Source organism: Myotis nattereri (assembly GCF_964212035.1).
Source record: "Myotis nattereri genome assembly, chromosome: 5".
In the NCBI taxonomy this organism is placed as follows: Eukaryota; Metazoa; Chordata; class Mammalia; order Chiroptera; family Vespertilionidae; genus Myotis; species Myotis nattereri.
Window position 1 is genome coordinate 83092219 of NC_138080.1, and position 23367 is coordinate 83115585.

Consider the following 23367-nt stretch of genomic DNA (forward strand, 5'->3'; position numbering starts at 1 on the left):
GACTTAATGGAGTTCATAGTCCAAGGGCAGAGACAGACATATAAACAGAAGACAACACAGATGGGGTGTAGACAGCAGCAAGGGTGTGTGTGTGTGGGGGGGGGGATGGGGATGGCTGTTCCTGCAAGGCCAGGGCCCTTGGCTCTAGGTGGTATGGGTGGACTAAGTGTCATGCTTTACCTGCACTATGACATTAAAACTCACCACTATCAGAAAGGCCTAGGATCATCCCTACTGCACAGAGGAGGCTTCAAGAGGTTAAACAGCCCGGCCCAAGCGGCTCAGTGTTTGAGTGGAGATTATGGTTCGATTCCCCATCAGAGCACGTGCCCGTGTTGCAGGCCCGATCCCCAGTCGGGGACGTGCAGGAGGCAGCTGATCAATGATTCTCGTCATTGATGTTCCTATCTCTCTCTCCCTCTCCCTTGCTCTCTCTGAAAGATAAAAGAAGTTAGACAACGTGCCAAGAATCACAAAGACAGTAATGGCGGAAGTGACATTCGAACACAGGCACATTCTGCTTCAGAGTCGGAGTTCTTAACTACCTGACCATGCTGTCTCCTAGCCAACAGCTGTGAGGCTAACCTCCCTTTTTTAAAGGTTGCATTCACATCCCAGCCCACAAACCCCTTTCTCAACTGGCAAGAATGGGACTGCCCCTCCTGCCCCTCTCCACACCCCTGCCTACCCCTCCCCACATCCCTGCTGGTAGAAATGCTGCCACCCAGGAGCGGGGAGGGAGGGAGGTGGGAGCGCAGGGCTGAGGGGCAGGTGAAAGCTTCCCCCACATTGAGCTTAATGAGGCATGCTCGTTGGGCAGCACAGGAGACCGGCTGCAGCTCAGCTAAAAACAGGAGTGCCTCTGGCTTCTGTGCTGCCAAATCCCCGGCGCTGGAGGGAGGCCTGAGCCTAAGCCGGGCTCAGCGCCCTAAGGGTGCCGCTCTCACTTTTTACACCCACCTCAAAGCTCCACTGATCCTGCTACATCTCCTCTGACCACCCCTGGGCCTTTTTTTTTTTTTTTTAGGTTCATTTGTTCTCGTAAAGGCAGCCCAGCCTGCTCTCCCAGATTCCAGGACTCAGCCAGCAAAAAGATTTGGAGGCTTACAGGGGACTGTTCTGAGTCTACTTTGCACAGGGCTGACTGGTTAGATGGGGGTTCGTTCCTTCAAGGATTCAAGACCACCCCTCTTTTTCAGGTCATCCCACCCTGCGGCTCTCAGAAAGCTGCACCTTCCAGCAGTACCCGGAGAATTCTGACAGGTGGGTCTGAGGTCAGAGCAGTGATGCAAGACTAGAACTCAGGTAAGAGAACAAGGCAAGGCTAATAATTGTGGCCATTTATTGAGTCCTTTCTGTGTGCCAAACACTGTGCTAACTAAGCACGTTACATGTGTTTGCTCAGTGAATCCTCACAGCAACCATGTCGGGAAGGAACCAATATTATCCCCATTTCACGGATGAGAAATTGAGGCTGAAAAAATTCAAGTACTTTCCCCAAGTTCACACAACTAGAAAGGGGTGGGAGATTCAAGCTCGGGCCATTAGGACTCTGAAGTCCAAGCTCTTAACCACTCTACTCTCATTATGGGTCAACAACACAGAAGGTAGTTCAAGAAAAGACCAACCAACAAAGAACTGAAAGGTGGGCAATGCTGATACTCAGGGTCGGGAGGCGGAAGAAGCAATTATTACAGAACAGAAAGAGCTTGTCCACCACCAGACAGAGCCAAACACTGGAGGATTGCAGTGGAGAAATATTGGCTATTTTATCGATGAATGACACCACCCAGGAGAACAGGAAGCTAATGCTCAAAAGCCTGAACTCCCAATGGTGTGTAGGTTACAGGTTGTATAATAGGGCAAAATCACAAGACATGGTGGGTTAGGAGTTCAGTGTCTTGCTGGAAGTTAACGTGTTGGCTGTGAGCTAAGGGTAATGAATCATTTCTCCAGGTCTAGAGGTCAGCCCTGAGGCTTGTTCCCATGGTTTCATGGGAGCCATAGGACTCTGGAACTGAAACATAACTTAGGTCAAGATGCTATCTTCAGCCTGCCAGAGGTCCCAACCCCATGACCATTATTCAGGCCTACTGTCTCCTGCTGCCTCGGGGGTTGCTGATTATCCAGGGGAAAGGCTAGATCTCTGAGGAATATATAGAGATGATTTCTAGAGCTGGAATTTAAAACCAAATTTAAGTCATAAGAACCATCGGTTTCACAATGACAGAAACAGAACAATCAAGGGGTAAACATGGGAGACGCCATACGAGGGAAGCTGGAGAGGGGACAGATTCGAGGGCCTGATGAAAATGCGATTTTTTAAGGACCTGGTGACTAGCTGTGTGGGGGAGTGTCTGACACCTTAGGGATGTCTGCGCAGATCTCAAGAAATGCAGACGGAAAGCTAGAGAGAGGGCTCACTTCACTGGCTCCTGAGTCTACAGTCCTGATCTTCCCTGGGTTCCAGCTGCATTATTGCCTTTGGGGTCCATTAATGTCCCCCTACTCCTCCGTATCCTGATACAACTTTCCTAAAGAGCTAGTGTCAGTGAGTTTCTAATATTGCCAACGAGAGTCAAAACTAATGTGGGGGAGGGCTGAGCCAACCCTGGGTTCAAAGTTTCTTTCCTGAGTAGCTTGGGGAAATAGCACAATTGACAGGAATAAGGAAATACGATGGGGAGGTGGTTGGCCTGTGAGATTTAAGGAGTAGATGGTCAACTGAGTCAGGTGCTCTGGACACTGACTGAGCAAAGGCCCACTGGTGGTCAATGAGGTGGCCCCGATGACCCTAGTGACAGTTGTGTCAGAAAAACAGTGATGGGAGCTGGGAGACAAAGCTGAAAGCAAAAGAGTTTGGAAGGAATGGGAGAGAGTTTGTGTGTTACCTTAAAAAATGTGGCAATAGAAACGGGATGGTAGCTGAAAAAGGCAGGGCGATCAAATGAAGGACCCCCCCCCCCCACCCCAAGATAGGAAAGGCCTGTGTGTATCTCATAGAAAGAAAAAACTAGTAGAGAGATGTATGCTTTGGCATGAGGATTAGGATAATTAGACAAGATAAATAGACAGGGTTCTGGAAGAGACAGGAAGGGAATGGGACTGAGAGCAAACAGGGGCGTTTGGCCTTAGAACAAAGGGACTCAGACCTCTGCAAATGAGTCTCTGTTCTTGTCATTTCCTCTAACTCATATTCATGCCTTACATTTATCTGCACAGTGTGCAATTAAAAGTCCACAGCTGTCCTCACAGCTGCTCTCAAGTTAGATCCTTCTCCATTATCACCATATACTGACCACGTGCCAGGTAATTTATGTTAACTCATGAGAAGGGTACAATTCTCATTCCCATCTTCCAGATGAGGAAACCGAGGTAAAAGATATAATTCACTTGGCTAATCACCCAGCTGTAAGTGGGAGAGCAGTGTTGGATGCCAGACAGTCCAATTCTAGAACCTGTGCTCCACTGTGCTGCTTCCTGAAACTTCAAAGAGTTGGAAATGTTTGCCTCTAGAGAGTAGGAATAGAGAGTGGAGAGCTGCCCATGGCAGGGGTCTGCTCTATTTTTTTTTATAAGCCTTGCAGTACTGTTTGACTTTTTACTAGAGTAGGTGCTCTCTTAACCAACCATTACTTGACTGAGGGGTAAAACCCACTGAGCTTGGCATGCTCCCTGCTCTCCTTAATTCACTTCACACTTAGGTATGAATCGTTTGACCACTTGACCAACCACATGTCCAGAACATTTAAAATGTTCATTTCAAAACGAGAAAACAAACTTGTACAAAGGAGCTTGCATTTTTTTTATGATAAAAAGTCCCACTAGTTAAAAGCAAAAACAACCGACAGCAATGCTGAGGGGATGACTCAGCCTTCGCCCACTCAGCAGCCAATAACCTTTTCAGGATCTCTCCAGCCGAATCACGCTCCCTTCCTTGATGTGCCATCCCCTCAGGACAGAGCCCAGACATCTTAGGAGGTTTGTAAGACTTTATGACCTGGCCCCATTTACCTCTCCGGACTAATGGGCTATCACCATCCTATATCCTTACCAGTCCTTCAACAACCACACTGATCTACAATTGTACTCTCTTTGCCTTCCTGGGCACTTGCACCAGCCAGAACTGTTTTCCCTTCCCCTTCTTCATCCGGCTAGTTTCCAGTCCTCATCTTTAGGCTCATGAGTTCAGATGTTGCTGCCTTCAGAGTCTTCCTTGGATTTCCATTCCTAGGTTATGAGCCTCTCCTCGTGTTTCCATAGCACCCCGCACTTTCCCACTAACGCACTTGCTAAGTTCTTAACCACTATTCAAGCCCCTGAGTTTTCCCCTCCCACACCGACAGTGGGCTGATCCTGTGAATTGCTTTAATGCAGAGTGCAGAAGTGAAGCTGTGCAGGTTCCAGGCCTAAGCCTTAGGGAGCCTGGCAGCTTCCACTTTTGTACTTTTAGGAAGTTCTGAGCCACCATTTTGGAAGCTCAGCTACCCAGCTGGAGAGGCCACGTGGAACATGGCAAAGGGGCTCAGCCTTTCCAATGTCCCAGGCGAGCCTTCATGACTCCAGCCTCAGCTGCCGCCTGACAGCAGTCTCATGAGAGACCCCCAGTGAGACCAGCAGAATTGCCAGCTGAGTCCAGTCAATTCACAGAACTGTGCAAGATAATGACTGATTAAAGCCACAAAATTTTGGAGTTTGTTATGCTGCAATAACTAAAACACCATTCTGTATTTTAATTGTCTACTGAGTTTGCTTGCCCTGCTAGACTATTTTCTCTGTGAGGGTAGGGACTACACTCATTTTTTTAAAAAAACCGTTGTATACTCAGGATACTCTCCAGCACGCAATCAGCTCTCAGATAATGGATTAATGCAAATTAAGAATGTCTGCCAAAACAAATGTCTAGAACCCTCACTGTGGTGGGTACACAATGGCATCAACAAAAGATAGTTAAGTGGACATCTGAGTAGTACGTTCACTTACCTTCGTAGAGGGATTGAGTCAAATTGACTTTGGGCCACAAGCCAACACAGAGCAATCTTGGGAGAAGAGAATGGCTGGTGGGTTGGCCTGAAGTTCAGGCAAAACTAAAGGCCAGGGTACAAAGCTGCTGTCCTTGATGGTGCTCCTCTGGGCCACACTCCACAGGTGATCTGGTGTGTCAGCGAGGACTCCAGCGGCCTTAGCCATCTACCCTCAAACAGGTGGTCTGTCAGTGTTCTCAGACTTCTAGGGACACGAGATGTCATCAGGCCATTTTACATACGGGAACAGACACCTTATCTTCAAAAAACTTCAACTAGCCTCAAACACGGAGGACCCTCAATGACAGTATATGTGGAGTGAATACATTTACGCTAGAATCAATAAATCCGATGGTTGGGGGCTGGTGTTCTATGTCTGTAATCATAGCAGTGCAAGGCGTCAAGTCAACAGGCATTGTTTGAACATCTTCTGTGGACAGTTTATGTCAAGCCCAATATGGGACACAAAATGGGAAAATGCCATCCCTGCCCTGAGGGAGAGAACTGGAGAAACTAGACTTACACAAATGAGGTAAATAACAGGGCAACATGTAATTACTGCTAAATTGTGTGGTAGGAAATGAAGTGCTAGAGAAACTGGGAAAAGTGGAGAGCAGTGAGGGCTCCAATAGTTGGGGAGTTGTCACTGAAGCGCTAGATGTGGCTGAACCTTGAAGAATAAAATAAACTACAAGACAGGCTGAGTGGAAAAAGAACGTGAAAGTCCCAGGAGGAACAGAGCCAAACCAGTATGCATATTTTATTTTGAGGCAGCAACACAAGGTATATGAAAAGTGGTTGCCCCAAATCCCAAAGCAAAGATATTTCTGAATAGTTCCCTAATATTCACATGTCTGCTTCTATTTATTGTTTCTTCAGCTTGCAATGCCTTTCTCCACCTGGCAAACTCTTTTTTAAAAAAATATATTTTTATTCATTTCAGAGAGGAAGGTAGAGGGAGAGAGATAGAAACATCAATGATGAGAACCATTGATTGGCTGGCAAACTCTTATAGTTTAAAGGCCTAGCTCAAATGCAACTACTTTTCAGAATCTTTTCCTGGTATCCCATAACCCAGTGGAAAATATCTATTTTTCACTATTGGAAAATATCTATTTATTTTGCCTACTCACCTCCCCCAGTACAATTAAGAGCAACTTACACTTACAAAGCTCTTACTGTGTGCCAGGAACTATGATAAACACCTTAAACGTTCTATTTTACTTAAGCCTCACAATTGCATGAGATAGTATTTTTCCTCTTTTATAGATAAAGAATCTGAGGCTTAAAGTGGTTAAGGAAACTGCCCAAGAACACATAGCTAAGAGGCAAGAAAGCTGGAATTCAAACCATTTGTGGAACTCCAGAGGCCACACTTCAAACAACAGACCATGTGTTCCTGGAGGCCACAAATGCTCTTCACTCTGTCTTCTGATTCTAGGATGGTGGCTGACCATATGGCTCAAAAATTGAACATATGAATATATCAGTCTGGTTGTATTAATTGCCTGTGTCTAAAAGTAGGTACCCCCCAGTACTCTTTTACCCCAGGTGGAGACTTCCACCTACCCAGAAGTCAGGCACCTGGGGAAAAGGAGGAGGAAATCTACACCCCTTATATTTGAATTTGAGCTGCTTTATTTTATGGATTCAAGTGCAGTGGAAGAGGAGCCATGCTTTTCCCAGCAAAAGAACACACATCAGCGGCACTGGCTGGGTCTGAGGATGAAGGCTCTGATTAGCAACAGGTGTTTGAATAGCGGGGCGGGGGGTTCTCTCCTAGGTATTTTATTTTCTAAATATACTTTTATTGATTTCAAAGAGGAAGGAAGAGGGGAGAGATAGAAACATCAATGATGAGAGAGAATCATTGACCGCCTGCCTCCTGCACGCCCCCTACTGGGGATTGAGCCCGCAACCGCGCCTTGTGCCCTTGACCAGAATCGAACCGGGACCCTTTAGTCCGCAGGCCGAGGCTCTATCCGTTGAGCCAAACCAGCTAGCTCTCTCTTAGGTGTTTAAAAACAGCAACCCAAGTTGTTCCTGCTAAACCAGTTAGGACCAGACCACTTTCTGACCGTCTCATTACGAAGGCTGGTGCCCAGACAGTGGAGGGGGTTGGCCAGAGCCTACGCGGTGAAACAAAAGCCGAGCCAGAGCTGGGACCCCGGCATCAGGGCCTGCCTGTGCAGCTCCTCACCGCCTACCCCGCCGGCCCGGCCCGCCTCTCCAGGCCGAGGGCCTTGGACGGGGAGCCTGGACTACGGGCTTCCCACCTGAGACCCTAAGGTTCTTCTCGTTACTCCCACCTCCTCCAGCATCGCGGCCGGAGGAAGGCTGCTCCCCTTCCGCGTCTCTACGGTGTTCTGCAAGCGCCTCTGGCGCCACCGAGGCCGCTCTAGTCCCGCTTCTCCGGCGGCTCAGCTTTGCCAGCCGCGAGCACCCGCCTCCGCGTTCTCCCCCGGCTCGTGCCAGCACCGCCCACGTGGCCGCGCCCTTGCCGCACTTCACCTCCCGCTCCCCACAACCCGTCTCCACCCCACTTCCGTTCGCCCAGCGCCGTCCTTCCGGCCGGGCCCCTTTCTCATTGGCCGGTTGGGGGCTTCCTCGGGTTCCGCCGCCCCGAGGGCGCTGCAGCGGCCGCCGTAGCCGCTGTCCCGCGGTTTGGCCTCGCTTTTCGGGCTGCGAGCCTCTGGTGTCGGCGACGACATGTGGCGCCTCCCGGGACTCCGAAGCAGAAGTGAGGGGCGTGGGAGCTGAGGCAGCGGAGGCGCCAGCGGGAGGAGGGGCAGGAGGGAGGGCCGAGCCACAGCTACAGCGGACCAGGCTGGAGCGGGGGAAGGCGGGGCCTGGGGGGGGCGGGGCTGCACACCCGGGGACGAAGGGATGGAATTTGAGGGGTCGGTGGGGCTAGTGGGAAGAGGGTGGAGCTTAGAGCCAAGGAGATGGGTGTGGCTATTCAAGGGGGAGGAGCCAAGTAACGAGGTGGTGGGTGGAGTCAATAAAAGGTGTAGAGCAGTGGTTCTCAACCTGTGGGTCGCGACCCCTTGGGGGGGGGTCGAACGACCCTTTCACAGGGGTCACCTAAGACCATCGGAAAACACATATATAATTACATATTGTTTTTGTGATTAATCACTATGCTTTAATTATGTTCAATTTGTAACAATGAAAATACATCCCGCATATCAGATGTTTACGTTACGATTCATAACAGCAGCAAAATTACAGTTATGAAGTAGCAACGAAAATAATTTATGGTTGGGGGTCACCACAACATGAGGAACTGTATTAAAGGGTCGCGGCATGAGGAAGGTTGAGAACCACTGGTGTAGAGGCCAGTGGCATAGGCAGAGCCGATGAAAAGGTGGGATTTAGAAACTGCTCCAAATATTGAGCTAGAGTTCAATATGTGTATGAATGCTTGGTCATTGTAGAACAGTGGTTGTCAACCCTAGGAGGGCATCAGAATTGCCAGGGGCAACAAAATATAGATGCCCCACCCAGAACAATCTGGCTTATTGGTTCTGGGGTGGCACCCTAGAATCTGTACTAGGCAAAAAATTCCCACATGTATCCTTTAAGAACCTTTGCAGAGTCAGATGCCAGAGATCCCTGGGTTCCTGGGCTGGGGTTCCAAGTATTAAAGGGAAGATGGGTGGGCCTGCCATTGCCTCAATTCTGTTTATATGGAGGTGACTGGTTTTTGTTGCTCTGCACAGCTCTTCTCCGTCTGCTTGGGCCTGGACTCCGGGGGGTGACCCCCAAGCCCACCAGCCCAGATGGGTCTCAAGCTACCTCCTCGACTCTGCTGGTCTCTGTGCCAAGCTTTGACAGGTGAGATACCGCCATCCCCTCACTCGTCTCCTCTCCTGGCCCCCCCTCCCTCTTACCTGGGACAGAACTTAATGACCGTCATTACATCATCTAGGTCAGATTCCCATGGCCCAGGTCCAGGCACAAGCAGGGGCCCCCGGTCCCATGGATGGAAGGATGCCTTTCAGTGGATGTCTGGCCGTGTCTCCCCGAACACCTTGTGGGATGCCGTATCGTGGGTAAGGCTTCCTCAGTCCTGTCCTTACCCCTCAGTGTGGGTGAGAATGATCCTGCATGGACGTATAGTCTAGAAACAGGAGCTAGGGCATCATTGTGCCCACACTCACATTTTGAGTAACTCGTGACTTTGGAGCATATTTGGGGATATAGAGCCACACTCCCCATCCATGTGTTTATTCCTCCTTTTACTCAGTAAACTTCTATTTAACTGCTCTGAGCCAAGCATTTTTGGTAGGCACTAGGGAAATAGTGGAGAACAAGGTAAATATGATTGTTGCCTTCATGGAGCTTACAATAAATAATGCTAAATAGCTAATATTTTCTTTATTAATGTAAAGTATTATCTGTGCCTTATCTTGTTTAATCCTTACGAAAGTTTTGTAAGGGAAATATCTCCATTTTATAGATGAGGAAACAGGCTCTGAAGCTTTAGGTAACATGCTTAAGGCCACACAGCTCTTAAGTAGAGGAGCCAGATTTTACTCTGGAGTTCATACTCCTACCTACCATGCTCCATAGCTTGGTTGCTGCACCTAGTATGGCTTGTAGAAGCACCTAGTACAGATCCTGGCCCATAACAGTTGCTGAATAAATATTTGTTGAATTTGATCTATAAAATCAGATGCTCAGTCTAGCAGAGCAGAGTCTTTGCCTTACAGGTTGTTCTTATAAGGTATTTTGAATGAAGTTGGCACACACATCCTTCTTGTGTCTGTCACATCTCATCCCTATCACTTTAATGCTGTGTACTTTGGCAGATGACTTCACCTCTCTGAGTCTCAGTTGTCTCATCTGTAAATGGGTGTCATCAGCAGAGCTGAGCTTGGAGTGTCTCCCATGACAGGGGTACTTCTGTCTGGGAAGCTGTGGACTAGAGGCATAACACACTTTGGAGAGGGGAGCATTTTCCCTTAAAAAAAAAAAAAGATTTTACTGATTTTTTAGTTTTTTTGAGAGAGAGAGAGGAAGAAAGAGAAACATTGATGTGAGAGAGCATCATCGATTGGTAGCCTCTGGTACACATACAGACTGGGAACCAAGCCTGCAGCCTGGACATGTGCCCTGACTGGGAATCAAACTGGCAACCTTTTGATGCATAGGAGGACGCTCAACCAGCTGAGCCACACCGGCCAGGGCAAGCATTTTCCCATTTTGCCAAAGATCCAAATCAGGGGTGGGCAATCTTTTTGACTCGAGGGCCACAATGGGTTCTTAAACTGGACCGGAGGGCCAGAACAAAAGCATGGATGGAGTGTTTGTGTGAACTAATATAAATTCAAAGTAAACATCATTACATAAAAGGGTACAGTCTTTTTTTTTTTTTTTTAGTTTTATTCATTTCAAACGGGCCGGATCCGGCCCGCGGGCCGTAGTTTGCCCACGGCTGATCCAAACCCTAGGGTGATCCCCCAGAGTCTTTTTGGAAACTGGACCTGGATCCCAGGTGTCCTGATGCCATCCCTCAGCCCTGCCACTGCTGCCCGTGTGAAAGGGCCTGAGCACAAGCTTTCCTCAGTGCCTGGTACATAACCCTGTTATTGACAGTGCCAGCACCTTCTCTTTTTTCTGGCCTCAGCTCACACGTCACCTCAATAGAGAGGGTTTCCCTGATTCCTTACACTCTGTGTAAACCCTGATTTGTTTCCTGTAGCATAATTTGTAGTTCTTTCTCTGTGTATTTGGGTTTTTGTCTTTCTCCATCAATGAATATGATAAACTCGACTGGAGCAGAAACTGTGTCTGTCTTATTTGTCATTGTGCCCAGTTCCTGTTGCAACACTAAGTATTTGGGTGTCCCTTTCAGTATATAGGAAGGGGGAGGCACTGGGTAGGAGCTAGCTCAGGTGTTCTGCAGACCTATTGAAGAAGAGACACTTTGAACAAGCCTGCACCTGTGAAGATGTGTGGTGGGGTGGCTTCGTCAGGGCGAGGGGAAGGGAAGAGTTGTGCCAGGTTAGAGAGGAGAGTGAGCCTGGTGGGGAACACTGACCTGTCCCTGCATTTGTGGCAAAGCCCCAACTTACCACATTATCTTTTTGCCTGCTTAGACTATTTATTCAGTGACTCGCTCATGCGTTTATTCAGCATGTATATCTTAGCACCCTACTAGGTGCCGGGGATACATTGGTGAGGAAAACAGACATGGTTCCTGCTGCCCTCGTGGTGCTTTAAGACTAACAGGAGAGTCAGACCTTGGTGGAATAATTGTAGAGATGATTGCTTAGGTACCAGTACGATCAGGGTTCCCCAGGGGAAGTTGGGTGCTGTGAGAGTGTGGAGTGGAAGCTGCCCCCACTAGGGGTCAGGAAAAGCTTCTCGAAGTGATGTTTGAGCTGCAGGCTAGGACTGTACGGGCTGACTGGTGACAGCTGTGTCCCTGATGGACTGCCTTTCCCAGGGCACTCTGGCTGTGCTGGCCCTGCAGCTGGCAAGGCAGATCCACTTCCAGGCATCGCTGCCAGCAGGACCTCGGCGAGCGGAGCACGGCTCTTGGCGCAGTCCCCTGGACTGTTTCCTCTCATCTCCCCTGTGGCATCCGTGCTCCTGTGAGTTCTCAGTCCCGGGGACAGGAGGGCTGGGCTGGGAGTTTCTCTGGGCCAGGAAGCATCTCTGGACACACCTCAGGAAAAGAGCCATCAGCAGCTCCTTGCCTTTCCTATCTGAAGTCAGAGGAAGGAGAATGTGAGGAAGTTCCATCCACCCAGGGTGTGGGCCACACCTACCCTCCAATGTCCTCCCATCACCTTCCATGGAGGGAGCCCCACTGGGGTGCAGTAGACTGTAGATCCTGGGTGTGGCTTCCTGTCTACCCCTGAGCCAGTTAGGTCATTCTCTGCTCAGTCATTCATTAATAAATGAATCTTTATTGAGTAATTATTATGTAACGGGGTACAGAGGCAATGAAGCCAATTGGTTAAGGCTCTGGAGTCAGACTGTTGGGGTTCAAGCCCCAGAGCTGCTGTTTACTAGTCTTGGGTCCCTAGACAAGTCATTTTAAACTTCCCTATGCCTCAGTTTCTTCATCTATAAAAAGGGGTAATAATAGGTTTCTTGGGAGGACTAAATGAATTAATATATGTCAAGGTCATATGTGCCTGACACATAGACACATAGGAAGTGCTCAGTATTAAATTCTTGCCCTTATTGTTATGGTACCATCATTATCGGTATTATCATCAACAAAGCGTTAGGTGCTGGGGCTGCAACAATGAATAAATAAAGTAGATGCCTCCTTGCCACTGGGAGATTAAAGCAGAAGAGTGATTTATGCTTCAGGCAGGAGGTCAGCGTAAATGTGGGCCCCTCTAAACCCATGCAGAGGGAAGCAAGCAAAGGAAATGGAGGAGGAGGTCTGTGAAGGGGGTGTCACAAGAGTTTCCAGGTTCTTCCTTTGGTCCCCAAAACTTCCCCGAGCTCACTGTACTGATCCCCTCCTGATGTGACTGCTGTCGCTGGCTCTTCCAGCGTTGCGGAGGCACATTCTCCCCAGCCCTGACAGCCCAGCTCCCAGGCACACTGGCCTCAGGGAACCCGGGCTGGGCCAGGAAGAACCCTCCGCTCAGCCCAAGAGCCCCTCCTCACACGGATCCTTGAGAGCAGCTGGTCCTCAGGAGCCCCTTGAGGAAGGTATGTCCCTGCCGCCTAGAACCAGCAGAAGGCAGGGCGGGGTGGGGAGTTGGACTGATGAACATTTCTTGTTGTATATGCCAGGGAAGGGACTTGTCATTCCTGTGAGGCCCCAGGCTTCCTGAGGTAGTTCACGGTTATTGTGGTTCCTGGCAGTGGTGCTGGCTGGAGGGGCTGGGAGACTGGGAAAGTGGGAGAAAAGGAGAAATTACTTTCTCCTTTGCCCTGGCTGGTTGTTGGCCTTTTCCCTTGCAGATCCCAGTGATGTCAGCTTCCTGCATGCCAGCAGTAGCTTCAGCTCCCAGGCAAAACCAGCCCAGCCTCAGCCCACTGGTGAAAAGCAGGTATTGTCCAGATTTGGCCACCTGGATCTTTCTAACATTGCTCTGGGCAGGTGGCAAGCCCAGTGAACTCCCCCATGGTGAGTCTTTGTATTTCTTCCCAGGAACAAGATAAATCAAAAACGCTTTCCCTCGAGGAGGCTGTGACTTCCATTCAGCAACTCTTCCAACTCAGTGTTTCCATCGCTTTCAACTTCCTAGGTAACTAGGTGGACCCTCCCTCAAGGCAGGCAGATGGGAAAACGGAAAGGGTATGGAGAAGGTCAAATAGAGTCACAGTAGGGATTGGTTTAAATCAGAGAGTTTCTTTTCTCCCAGGTAGGTAAACAAATCTAGCATGGGGGCATTGTGGTGTCACGAACCCATTCTCATTCAAACATGTTTGCCATTCTTCAAATTGGCGCCTATCTTGAGGTCCTAGTTGGCTATTCTAAATCCTGCCATATTCTAGCCAGCTGGAGGGGGGAAGGTGGGAAAGCGAAGGGCCACTCCTTCCCTTTAAGGACATGACTGAGAAGTTGCACAAATCATTGCCCAGAATGTAGGCTTACGGCCACCCTCATCACAGAGGAGAGTGGGAAATGTAGTCTTTAGCTGAATAACTGTATGCCTACTATTAAGAAGGAGGAAATAAATCTTGGAGAACACCTTGCATGCTCTGCCACATATAGGCAAGAACAGGCTCCTGAGGTTTGGAGCAGGCCTTCAAGTGCATGAGTAAGAACTTCTTACCCTCATCTGGAGACTGCAGATGCCTCTCCACCATGTGTCCTGGTTTCCATAGTGACTTGTCTTAAGTTTCAGGCCTTCTAATGCGGAGACCCAGACTCCCAAGCAGCATCTAATGGAGTCTAGTAGGCAGGTGAGTGAGAGGCTGGGATTCATTCAGAACAAATTTATGGAGCAGTCACCTTTTCCTCAGCTGTATTTTAGGTGTTAGGGATCTAGTGTTTGACAATCAAAGCCTTTACTCTCGTGGAACTAACATGTGAGTTGAAGGAGAGAAAAAACAATACATTGGCAAACAGATAAAGAGAATTCAGATGGTGATAAATGTTATGACCAAAATTAAACAGGGGAGTGTGTTCATAATTTGGGCAAGGAACGTTTAATTTGGAAGGCCTCACTGATGGGAGATCCTTGAGCTGAGACCTGATTAACAAAAACAAGCCAGTCTTGTTTCCATCTGGAGAAACAGCTTTTCAAGCAGAAGCAACAACAACTGCAAAGGTCCTGAGGCAGGACTGATTTTGCTTTTTGAGGAACAAAAGAAAAATAAGTGTGTCTGGAGCTTAGAGATCATTGGGAGAATGAAGTCAGAGAAGCTGGCAGGGGCCAGATCAAGTGAGCTTTTCTGAGCCTTGGTACAGTGTGGATTTGCTAAGACAGGAAGCCATTAGAGCAGTGGTTCTCAACCTTGGCTGCACATTAGAATCACCTGGGAATCTTTTTAAAATCCTGATTTCTGGGCCTTATCCTCTGGAAATTCTGTATCTTTGTTACGGGGTGGGGCCACAACATTAGTAACAACGAAACAGAATTTCTGGAGGATGAGGCCCAGAAATCAGAATTTTAAAAAGATTCCCAGGTGATTCTAATGTGCAGCCAAGGTTGAGAACCGCTGCATTAGAGGGTTTTACACTGGTGCAGGAAGAAGGGCAGTCACATGATCTGATTTACTTTTTTAAAGATCTCTCTGGCCGTTCTGTAGACAGATGTGGATTAAAGGGATGCCAGAGAAGGGAACAGGAGACTGGGTTGAACTGTTGCTGATGACTAAGCAAAATGTGGTGGTGGCTTGGTCTAGGTTAGAGGCAGAGGAGACTGAGAAGGGTAGATGGATCTGGGTATGTTGGTAGAGCCAGTGGGGAATGGGGACGGTGGGATCCTTTGCCCTCTGAGCCTTCTCAAGGACAGGAGGACTCTGTGAATCCTGGTGGGAGAGTTTTCAGGCAGCAGGGAGGCGACTTCAGTTCACTGCCGGCTGAATGCAACCTGGCTTCTGCCTCATTAGCTTTTTGTGATTCTGATGGGCAGACAGTCTCTTCTGAGAATTTTCTTGCCCATTCCTTCATTCATATATTCATTTATTCAGCATGTGCTAAGCACTGTGACAGAACACAAAAGGAGCATAAGCCATAATCATATTTTGCATTTGTATAGAGCTTTCACCCTATGCAAAGTTATTTCTTTTGCATTCTTTTTCTGCATCTGCCTCCAGGATTTTAGTCTAATTGAGGAGACAGGGCTTATATTCTTGAAACATTTTAGTTCGGAGAAAAAAGCTTGTATATTAAGTAAGTGCCAAAAAAGTGTTTCAAGCCTGAGTGTGGTCTGCAGGTTCTAGAGCAGAAACAGGATGCGAAGGCCAGATGGTGGAGGCAGAAAAAGATATCCCAGGCAGGAGAAACAGCTTAAGCAAAGGCTTAGAGTTGAGAATTGGCTGTGCCCAGCCCCTCTCCTGTTTTCCTTTTTCTTTGGAGGGAGAACCTGGGCTTTGGACACACCTGAGTTCAGGTCTTTGCTCTCTTATATTCTCTCTCACAGTGCTGTCATAAAGCAACAGTAACAGTATCAGCTGTGTGAGGTTGTGTTGGTCACAAACAGCCTAAACCCACTCTGGCGAACTTAAAACACATCAGGAGTCTATTGAGACCTGCTGACCTGCCGAGCCTCAGAACGGACAGGCATCAGGGAAGCCCGTGGACCCAGGGGGCAGTACCTATAGTGCCTTCAAAGTGCTGTCCTCAGAATAAACTGCAAAAGCTGTTTCTCTCCTGTCACAAAGAGATCAGGAGTCAGATTTCTGAGGGAGATTCTCATTGGTTGGGAAGAGAGGAGACACGTTGATTGACAGCACTGGGGGGGAGGGCTAGTCCCAAAGGGAAATGGGCATCCTGTTGCCAAGAGGAGGATGGTGTAGAGGAGGGCAGAGCCCACTGATGTGGATGGCAAACCAGTGAAATATTCGGAGAATGGAAATACATGCAAATGTCCGGCACCAAAAAGGAAGGAAGCAGCTTGTGGGTACCTGGCCGAGGATGCGGGGAAGCTCCCAGGGGGAGCTGTGAGTGTGTACGCCCTGTGCTTTCTTACAGGGACAGAGAACGTGCGGAATGGGAACCACACGGCCGCCTTTTCCTACTTCCAGAAAGCAGCAGAGCGTGGCTACAGCAAAGCACAGTACAACGAGGGCTTGTGTCATGAGTATGGCAGAGGCACCTCCAGGGACCTTGGCAAGGTACCAACCTGCTCTCCTGTCCCCAGACCCATCCCCTGTGCCACAAGGCCCAGAGTGACCTCCGGAAGTGAGCAGTGGGCAGGGTGTGGGGAAGTCCAGTCTCTCTCCCACCTGTGCGGGAAACATTTGTTTTTTAAGCCCCGCCCCCCCCCTTTTTTTTTTTGCGGGAAACATTTTTACAAAGCTCTAACTTCTAGGAATTTAGATGCCAAATTCAGGTAGGTCGGGCCCTGGTCTTTCTTCTTTGCAGCTATACCCTCAGTGCCTAGAGTATTATTATGGTGAGTGGGTTAATTAATTCTAAAACAGCGAGATAGCCCTGACCAGTTTGGCTCAGTGGATAGAGCGTCGGCCTACGGACTGAAGGGTCCTGGGTTTGATTCTGGTCAAGGGCATGTACCTTGGTTGCGGGCACATCCCCAGTGGGAGGTGTGTAGGGGCAGCTGATTGATGTTTCTCTCTCGTTGTTTCTAACTCTCTATCCCTCTCCCTTCCTCTCTGTAAAAAATCAATAAAATATATTTTAAAAAAAAAAGTACGGAAAGATGTTATATACAAGAATGTATTTCTTAAAATTGTATATGGTAGCAAAGAAAAGGGAAGCGACCTGAAGTTTCCTCAGTAGAGAATTGGTTAATAACATCTCTGTGGGCCTTAAAAATAATGTGCTAGATCTATATGTATTGTCTGGGCAAGACATTCATGGTGTATTGTTATATGAAAAAATAGGTCGCAAAATAGTGAATGTAGTTCTTTCTCTCCCTCTAGACACATATTTATGTGTGTAAATATATATAGTATATATGTGTACATATGTAAGCATATATATATATGAAGAAGTCTGCAAGGCTGTACACTGAGATGTTAACAGAATGATCTTTAGGAGGCAGGATTTCTTGGGATTGTATGTTTCTATTTTTCGTTGTGTCTGTATTTAAATTTCCTTTGGCTTATCTGCATTTTCTGACTAATCCGTAATCCTGATGTACTATTTAATTAAAATATCATTTAAAAATTTCAATCAAAGAAAAAGCCACTTGCAGTGACGGTGTTTCTCCCTTTGCCTCAGGCGGTCCTTTGTTACCAGCTGGCTGCCAGCCAGGGCCACAGCCTGGCTCAGTACCGCTACGCCAGGTGCCTGCTACAAGGCCCAACCCCCTCGTGGGACCCTGAGCGGCAGAGGGCAGTGTTCATGCTGAAGCAGGCTGCAGACTCAGGCTTGAGAGAGGTGTGTGCCATAGGTGGGGCCTCTCCCCCTCTCCCCCTCTCCCGGGCACCTGGAGTGGGTGGGGTCTGGCAGCAACCAAAATATGTTTTTCCTTCCTTCTTGACCACAGGCCCAAGCTTTCCTCGGGGTGCTTTTCACCAAGGAGCCCTACTTGGACGAGCAGAGAGCTGTGCAGTATCTTTGTCTTGCTGCCAACAATGGGGTATGAGATCTCCACTCTCCAGGCATGTTGGGGACCCACTCTGATAAAGGAGAGGACTTTGGAACTGGGACTGAGTTCTGTTTTGTTTAGGGGACTTTCTGATAGGAGAATTGGGCCGGCTTCAAGCTCTTGCTGATTGGCGTGTGACCTGCGCACGTCCAGTGGTGTGCTGAGCTGGCTCAGACCAGCCTGTGAGAGCTGTTATATGTAAAATCAACCATGGTCAGAGTATTTGCACCATGGAAATTGCTGAATGCTACAGAACAGGGCTTTTCCTCCCGCAGAGCCAGGTGTTACACATTAACCAGTGCACTACTGAGCTGGTCGCTTATTAATCCAAACCTGTTGCCTCATCTCTGAAATTGGGACGGTAATGCCTGCCTATCTCCTAGTTCACAGGGTTGTCATGAGGCTCAAAATCTGACTAAGATAACAGGTGTGAAAGCATGTTGTAAGTTGTACAGACAGAAGGTGCGTCGTTACACGTGTTGTAATCCAGGGGATCCAGAAGACACGTGAAGTGAAGACCCCGAGCTGTTGCTGGGGGGTGTCTGGTGTCTGGAGTCTGTGAACCGGGGGCATTGGCATCCAGGCAGCATGGCCTAGCGTTTGTTTCATGGATGAAAGCAAGCAGCGTGTATCTGTGTGTCTGTCCGTTTTCTCTTTTAGGACTCACAGAGCAGGTACCACTTGGGAATTTGCTATGAGAAGGGCCTTGGTGTGCAGAGGAGCCTGGGAGAGGCTGTGCGATGTTACCAGCAGTCAGCGGCTCTGGGGAATGAGCCCGCCCGGGAGAGGCTGCGGACCCTCTTGTCCATGGAGGCGGCAGGTGCAGGTGCCGGTCAAAGCCCACAGGGCCCCTCCCCGTCAGAGAAGGGGGTGGCAATAGCTCTTGGTCTCCTTGCTCTTTCCTGCCCCAGTGGTTGAGTAAGAGCACAGCTTTTCGAGTCAGACAAACCTGTTTTGGCCCCTGTGCTGTCACTGAGCTTGGGCTCCATGTCCTCGAGCCTCGGTTTCTTCACCTTTGACTTTGAGGTACTAGCAGTACTTGGCTCACCCAGTAGTTGTAAGCGTTAAATGAGATGACTGTAAAGGGCTCAGCAAGGCTGGCACACGGTAGGTATTAAATAAACGGCAGCTGCCCTGATGATTTTCCAGGAGCGACAATGTCCTGAGGCTGCCTCGGCACCCTGATTACCCTGCGAGGGCTCCGAGAGCCCTGCTCACCCATGAGTCACTCGGGCTGGGTGGGTTCACAGTGCCGGGGAACCAAGTCTTTCAGAATTCCTTGCTCCAAAATAGGAGTCCAAGAATACAGCATGGGTAAGAGTTACTCTCACCTCTCCTCGCAGCCTCGGGGCCCAAGGACCTGGCAGTCACAGGGTTGAAGTCCTTCTCCAGCCCCTCCCTCTGCAGCCTGAACACCCTGCTGGCAGGAGCCTCGCGCCTCCCACATGCCTGGAGCACAGGGAACCTTGGCCTCCTCTGTAGAAGTGGCCATCTCAGAGCCAGCCCCAAGGCCCCCAATATGGCTGTCCCCCCACACTCCTTGGAAAGGAGTCTCGTCAGACTGGGTTTTGGCTAAGGTGAGATCAGTCACTGGTACCTCTCACTGGTGCAGGGGGGGAGGGCAGGGAGGAAGTTGGATGGCAATAAAGATAGGGGTCAGTATGCCTTTCCAGGGTGGAAATCAAGTGGGAGCCAAGTTCTCAAGCAATTTCAGGTGCATGGCTAATAAATGACGTTGACCTTTCCCCTCAGTTGGTAGCCTCACAGATGAGCAGTGGATAAATCACAGGCATTTCTGGTCTGTGCACAAAAAGGATTCATTCAGTGACGTGTGGAAAACGGCACTGAGTGCTCCGGAGACCCAAGTCCTCACCTCAGCCTTTGTCTTGGAGCAAATCAGTTACCTTCTCCCTCCCCATAGTTTCCTCAAGATTAGACTATATCTTTTTTTTTCCTTCAATTAATCCTCACCAGAGGAGTGAGGATATTTTTTCCATTGATTTTTAGAGAGAGTGGAAGGGAGGGGGGGGAGAGAGAGAGAGAGACATTGATGTCACAAAGACACATCCATTGGTTGCCGCAACACGCGCACACGCACGCAAGTGCCGCCTGTGCTCTAATCACTGAGCCATGCCGGCCAGGGCAAGACGACATCATATTTTTGCCAGCATCTGATATGTGTGCCTCTGGTGGTTCACAAGAGGATGTTAGGTGGTATTCAAATTGATAGTTTTTATTTTAGTGTATATTTAATATATCATGTAACAATGTGACTAGCATATAGTTTCACAGACATTAAGAACAGTGAATCCTGTTCAAGGAAAGCATTGTGACATTGCGTAGAAGGGAACACAGATCCAGAGAGGTGGCAAAAGTCCTGAGGTGGTTCCATGAGCAGCTAAAACGTGGGGAACACTGAATCAGTTCGCTTTTGTTCCTCTCCAACGGATTCATGAGTGTCTGGTTGGGAAGTAAGGAGTTTTCTTGCCTAAATCCCTGATGTATCTGTTTGACTTTTTTCAGACCTTCTCACTTCAGCCCTAAAGATGGAGCCTGTGGGCTCTCAGAGAGATACCACAACTTGAGTCCCAAAGAAGAGGCCAGTCATCCACCCACCTTCCCAAAGAACCTTAAGTACCTGCCCCAGCACAGTAAGGAGGAGGAGAGTGTGTGGAGGCCCAGGTTCTGGCCATGTCACTGTGCATGGCCACGTCACCTTGAAGCAGTGAGTAGCTTGACTCACCGCCTTGTCCCTCCGCTGTAGACCAAGAGCAATGGTGTCTGCCCTGCGACTCCGCAGGGCTGGTGGGGCATTGCACTGTGGACAGGACCGGAGGAGGCATATGTGTTTCCGTGGCTTTATGAGTCACCAGGCCAGGAGGGGTGCCAGACCCCTGACTCCTGGTCCAGGGCTCTCTGTCTGTTCACACTGTAATTTTACGTGGAAGTGTTTTTATCGTCCTGTGGATGTGAGGGAGTGAATGGAGATCGAGCACCTGGACACTCGGAGCAGGAGAGTGTGGCGTTTGAGTGGTCTTTGCTTGCGAAGGGTGTGCCAGAAATGCATGGAGTTTAATAAAGCTGATATGGGATTATCTCATCACTCTGCCCTTGAGTGTATTGGGGAGAGCCAGGGAGACGGGAACGGGGAACTGACAGCCTAGGCTCCATTCTCGTCTCTAAACTTTCCATTAACCAATTTAAAGGGTCTTAAAAGCTTCTCCAAGAGAGAGACTTAGAAAAAATGATTTCTGAGTCAACGCTAATGACTTCAATTACTGAATTTGTGAATAGCTGTGCCCTGGTTTCTGGATGTGAGCCCAAGTTCAATAGCGTAGATGTGGTTGAGAGTCGGGTGTGGGAGGGACTGACGACCAAAACCCCTAGTGACTGTTCAGATTGGAAAGACCACCAGCTCGGCCAGTTCAAAGGTGGGAAGAGTTGAGGGGAGTGTCCACATTTCCCTCCCTGCTGCTCCCCTCTTCCACAACCTCTAGTGGTCCTGTCACTTTCCTGTCATTGCTGGAGCCCTAAGCTTCCTCTAGCCCCACTGCCGCCCCTGCTCCTGCTGCCTTTCCAGGGCTGCCCTACACACTGGCCTCACCCTGCCCTACCGTGGGGCAGGGGCCTTGTCTTCCTTTGATTCCAGTATCCTCAGCACTTAGCACGGGGCTGTGCAGGTAGGGGCTCCATGCACGCATTGGTTAAAGCTCAGGGTTTTAAGCTGTGCCGTGCAGTAATCTCTCTGCCAAAAAAAAAAAAAAAAAAAGGTTTCTGTGGTCAAATAAGTTTGGAAAGCACTGCACTAGACGTCCCCTTTTTATAGATTCACAAAGCACATCAGCATATTCAGGGTTCCAAGAAGCCCTGCAGTACAGAGCGTGGTTAACCCGATGCTTCCCTCGTGGAGCTGAGCACAGAGCGGCACCCTGCAGATCGCCCATGAGCCTCCGAGGGGCACCTCTGTAAAGTCACTGCTCGGGGAGCCAGCCTCTCCCCTTCCTGTTAGCATTTCTGGTTCTCTGATTACTGCTGCCTCCTGGCCATGCCTGGGCCAAGGGGCAGTTCAGACTGTCCAGGGACACTGGGGGTCGTGTGGTGATGGCCAGATGCGGCCCTCCTTCCCCCTCAGTCGTTACAAATTAAGTACTGGTTCCATTCGAGGTGCCAAGCGTGGAGGTGGGATATTTTTAAGCTCTCGCTGTGGAGAGGGAAGGATGGGAAAGTCGTGAGAGAGATGTTTTCAAGGGACAGAAATCCTTGGCTGTTCAGTCACTGCGGTCTCCACACAGCCCCAGGGGATGGTCTTCGTCCATAGACCCAGATCTGTGTGCTTTTGCCATTAAAATTCCTTTACTAATGACTCATTGTCAGGGCCCTGAAAGGAAATGTGGGGGGAGGACAGGGAGGTGGCCCCTGCCAGCAGGGCCAGCCTGGGTCAGCATGCTGGGTGACCGGAGGCTCAGGGCCTGGTGCCCTCAGCAATGAGACCTTCGTGGGAGGCTCTGCTGCCTCGGTTTCCTTATCCAGAGGTACTGTTTTCAGAGAGCCCTGATGCTACAGTGGGAATAAGGCTGTTTGGCTCATTATGTCTTTGTGTTAATACAATGCTCATTAAACATTTATTCAGTGAATGAGTGATTCTGTGCATTGCCCCTTCTCCACCCAACACCAAGCCTACCCCACACCTAGTAGGTGCTTAAAATGTTTGTTGAAGAGATTGATTCTATGTAACACCCCCTCCAGTACTGATGTTAATGCAGAGTAATTTCTCAACAGATACAGAATGTTTGTTGACTGAGTGCTTCTGATCGTGCCTCCCTCCTTGCCTTACCCACTACCGTGTACCCAATACTTAGTAGGGCTGAAAAATGCCGACCTATTTTCTAGGAACACTTTCCGTGCCCAGTTGAGCCTCTCCACTCCTGTCTTCTCCTTTTTGAGGTGTGGCTCTCCCCAGCCTCCCAAGGGTGGTGGTTACCATCTCACTCTTGTTTCAGCCAGAAGAGGTAGGGTCAGTGAGCTACCAAGCTGAAGTCAGGTGACAGGCAGGGAAGGGAGGCCACCCGTCAATCTCTGAGCTGCCCCAGGCTCAGAGTGAGCACTGCATTCCACTCCTGGTGCTGGAGATCAGCTGACTGTTGATAAAAAACTGCACTTTCCAAATTAAGACGACTTTTAACTGAGTGCTCGCTGGCTCGCCTGCTCCCTCAATCTCCCAGGGGACAGAGCCCATCTTGGGAAACTGTTCTGAGCATGTCCAGTCTCAGCTTTGCCATCTCAGCTGACGTCAACAAGTTTCTGTGACCTTCCTGTTCAGCCCACTCAGTTCTGCCTCCACATATACTGTCTGGTATTAGCGTGCTAGGAGGGGGTCACACCCCCCGCCCTGAGCAAGGCTGGTGCCTCAGAATAGCTCTACTCAGGAGTTCTCCAGGCTTTGCAGGAAAGGCAAACTGCCGTGGTCCTTAACCTTACTTAGGTCCCAGCCCTCTGAGAATCTGGTGAACGCACTGACTCCTTCCCGTAGCAAAACGCACTTCCCCATCTTAGGAGCGATTCAGCAGGTTCATAGATCCGGGAGCCCACCCACGGGTCCCAGGTTAAGAACCCTTGATATATTAGAACGAGCATCATCC

The 23367-nt window shown here is 49.3% G+C and overlaps 1 protein-coding gene across 3 annotated transcripts; it reads left to right on the plus strand.

Moving 5' to 3' along the window:
* The first annotated feature begins 454 nt into the window (after positions 1-454).
* DELE1 (DAP3 binding cell death enhancer 1) lies at positions 455-22353 on the plus strand. 3 transcript variants are annotated; one of them, XM_081092912.1, is made up of 13 exons: positions 455-1305; positions 8747-8861; positions 8956-9079; positions 11479-11626; positions 12546-12707; positions 12963-13051; positions 13153-13249; positions 16147-16289; positions 17359-17517; positions 17627-17719; positions 18389-18554; positions 19072-19305; positions 20252-22353. In XM_081092912.1, the coding sequence occupies exons 3-12, from the start codon at positions 9032-9034 to the stop codon at positions 19302-19304; spliced, it is 1338 nt and encodes a 445-aa protein (XP_080949038.1). In that variant the 5' UTR covers positions 455-1305; positions 8747-8861; positions 8956-9031; the 3' UTR covers position 19305; positions 20252-22353. The 3 variants fall into 3 exon arrangements, with proteins under 3 accessions (XP_080949038.1, XP_080949039.1, XP_080949037.1); XM_081092913.1 differs by having other exon boundaries at positions 494-1305; positions 18389-18548; XM_081092911.1 differs by lacking the exon at positions 455-1305 and adding an exon at positions 7614-7764.
* The last annotated feature ends 1014 nt before the right edge of the window (positions 22354-23367 follow it).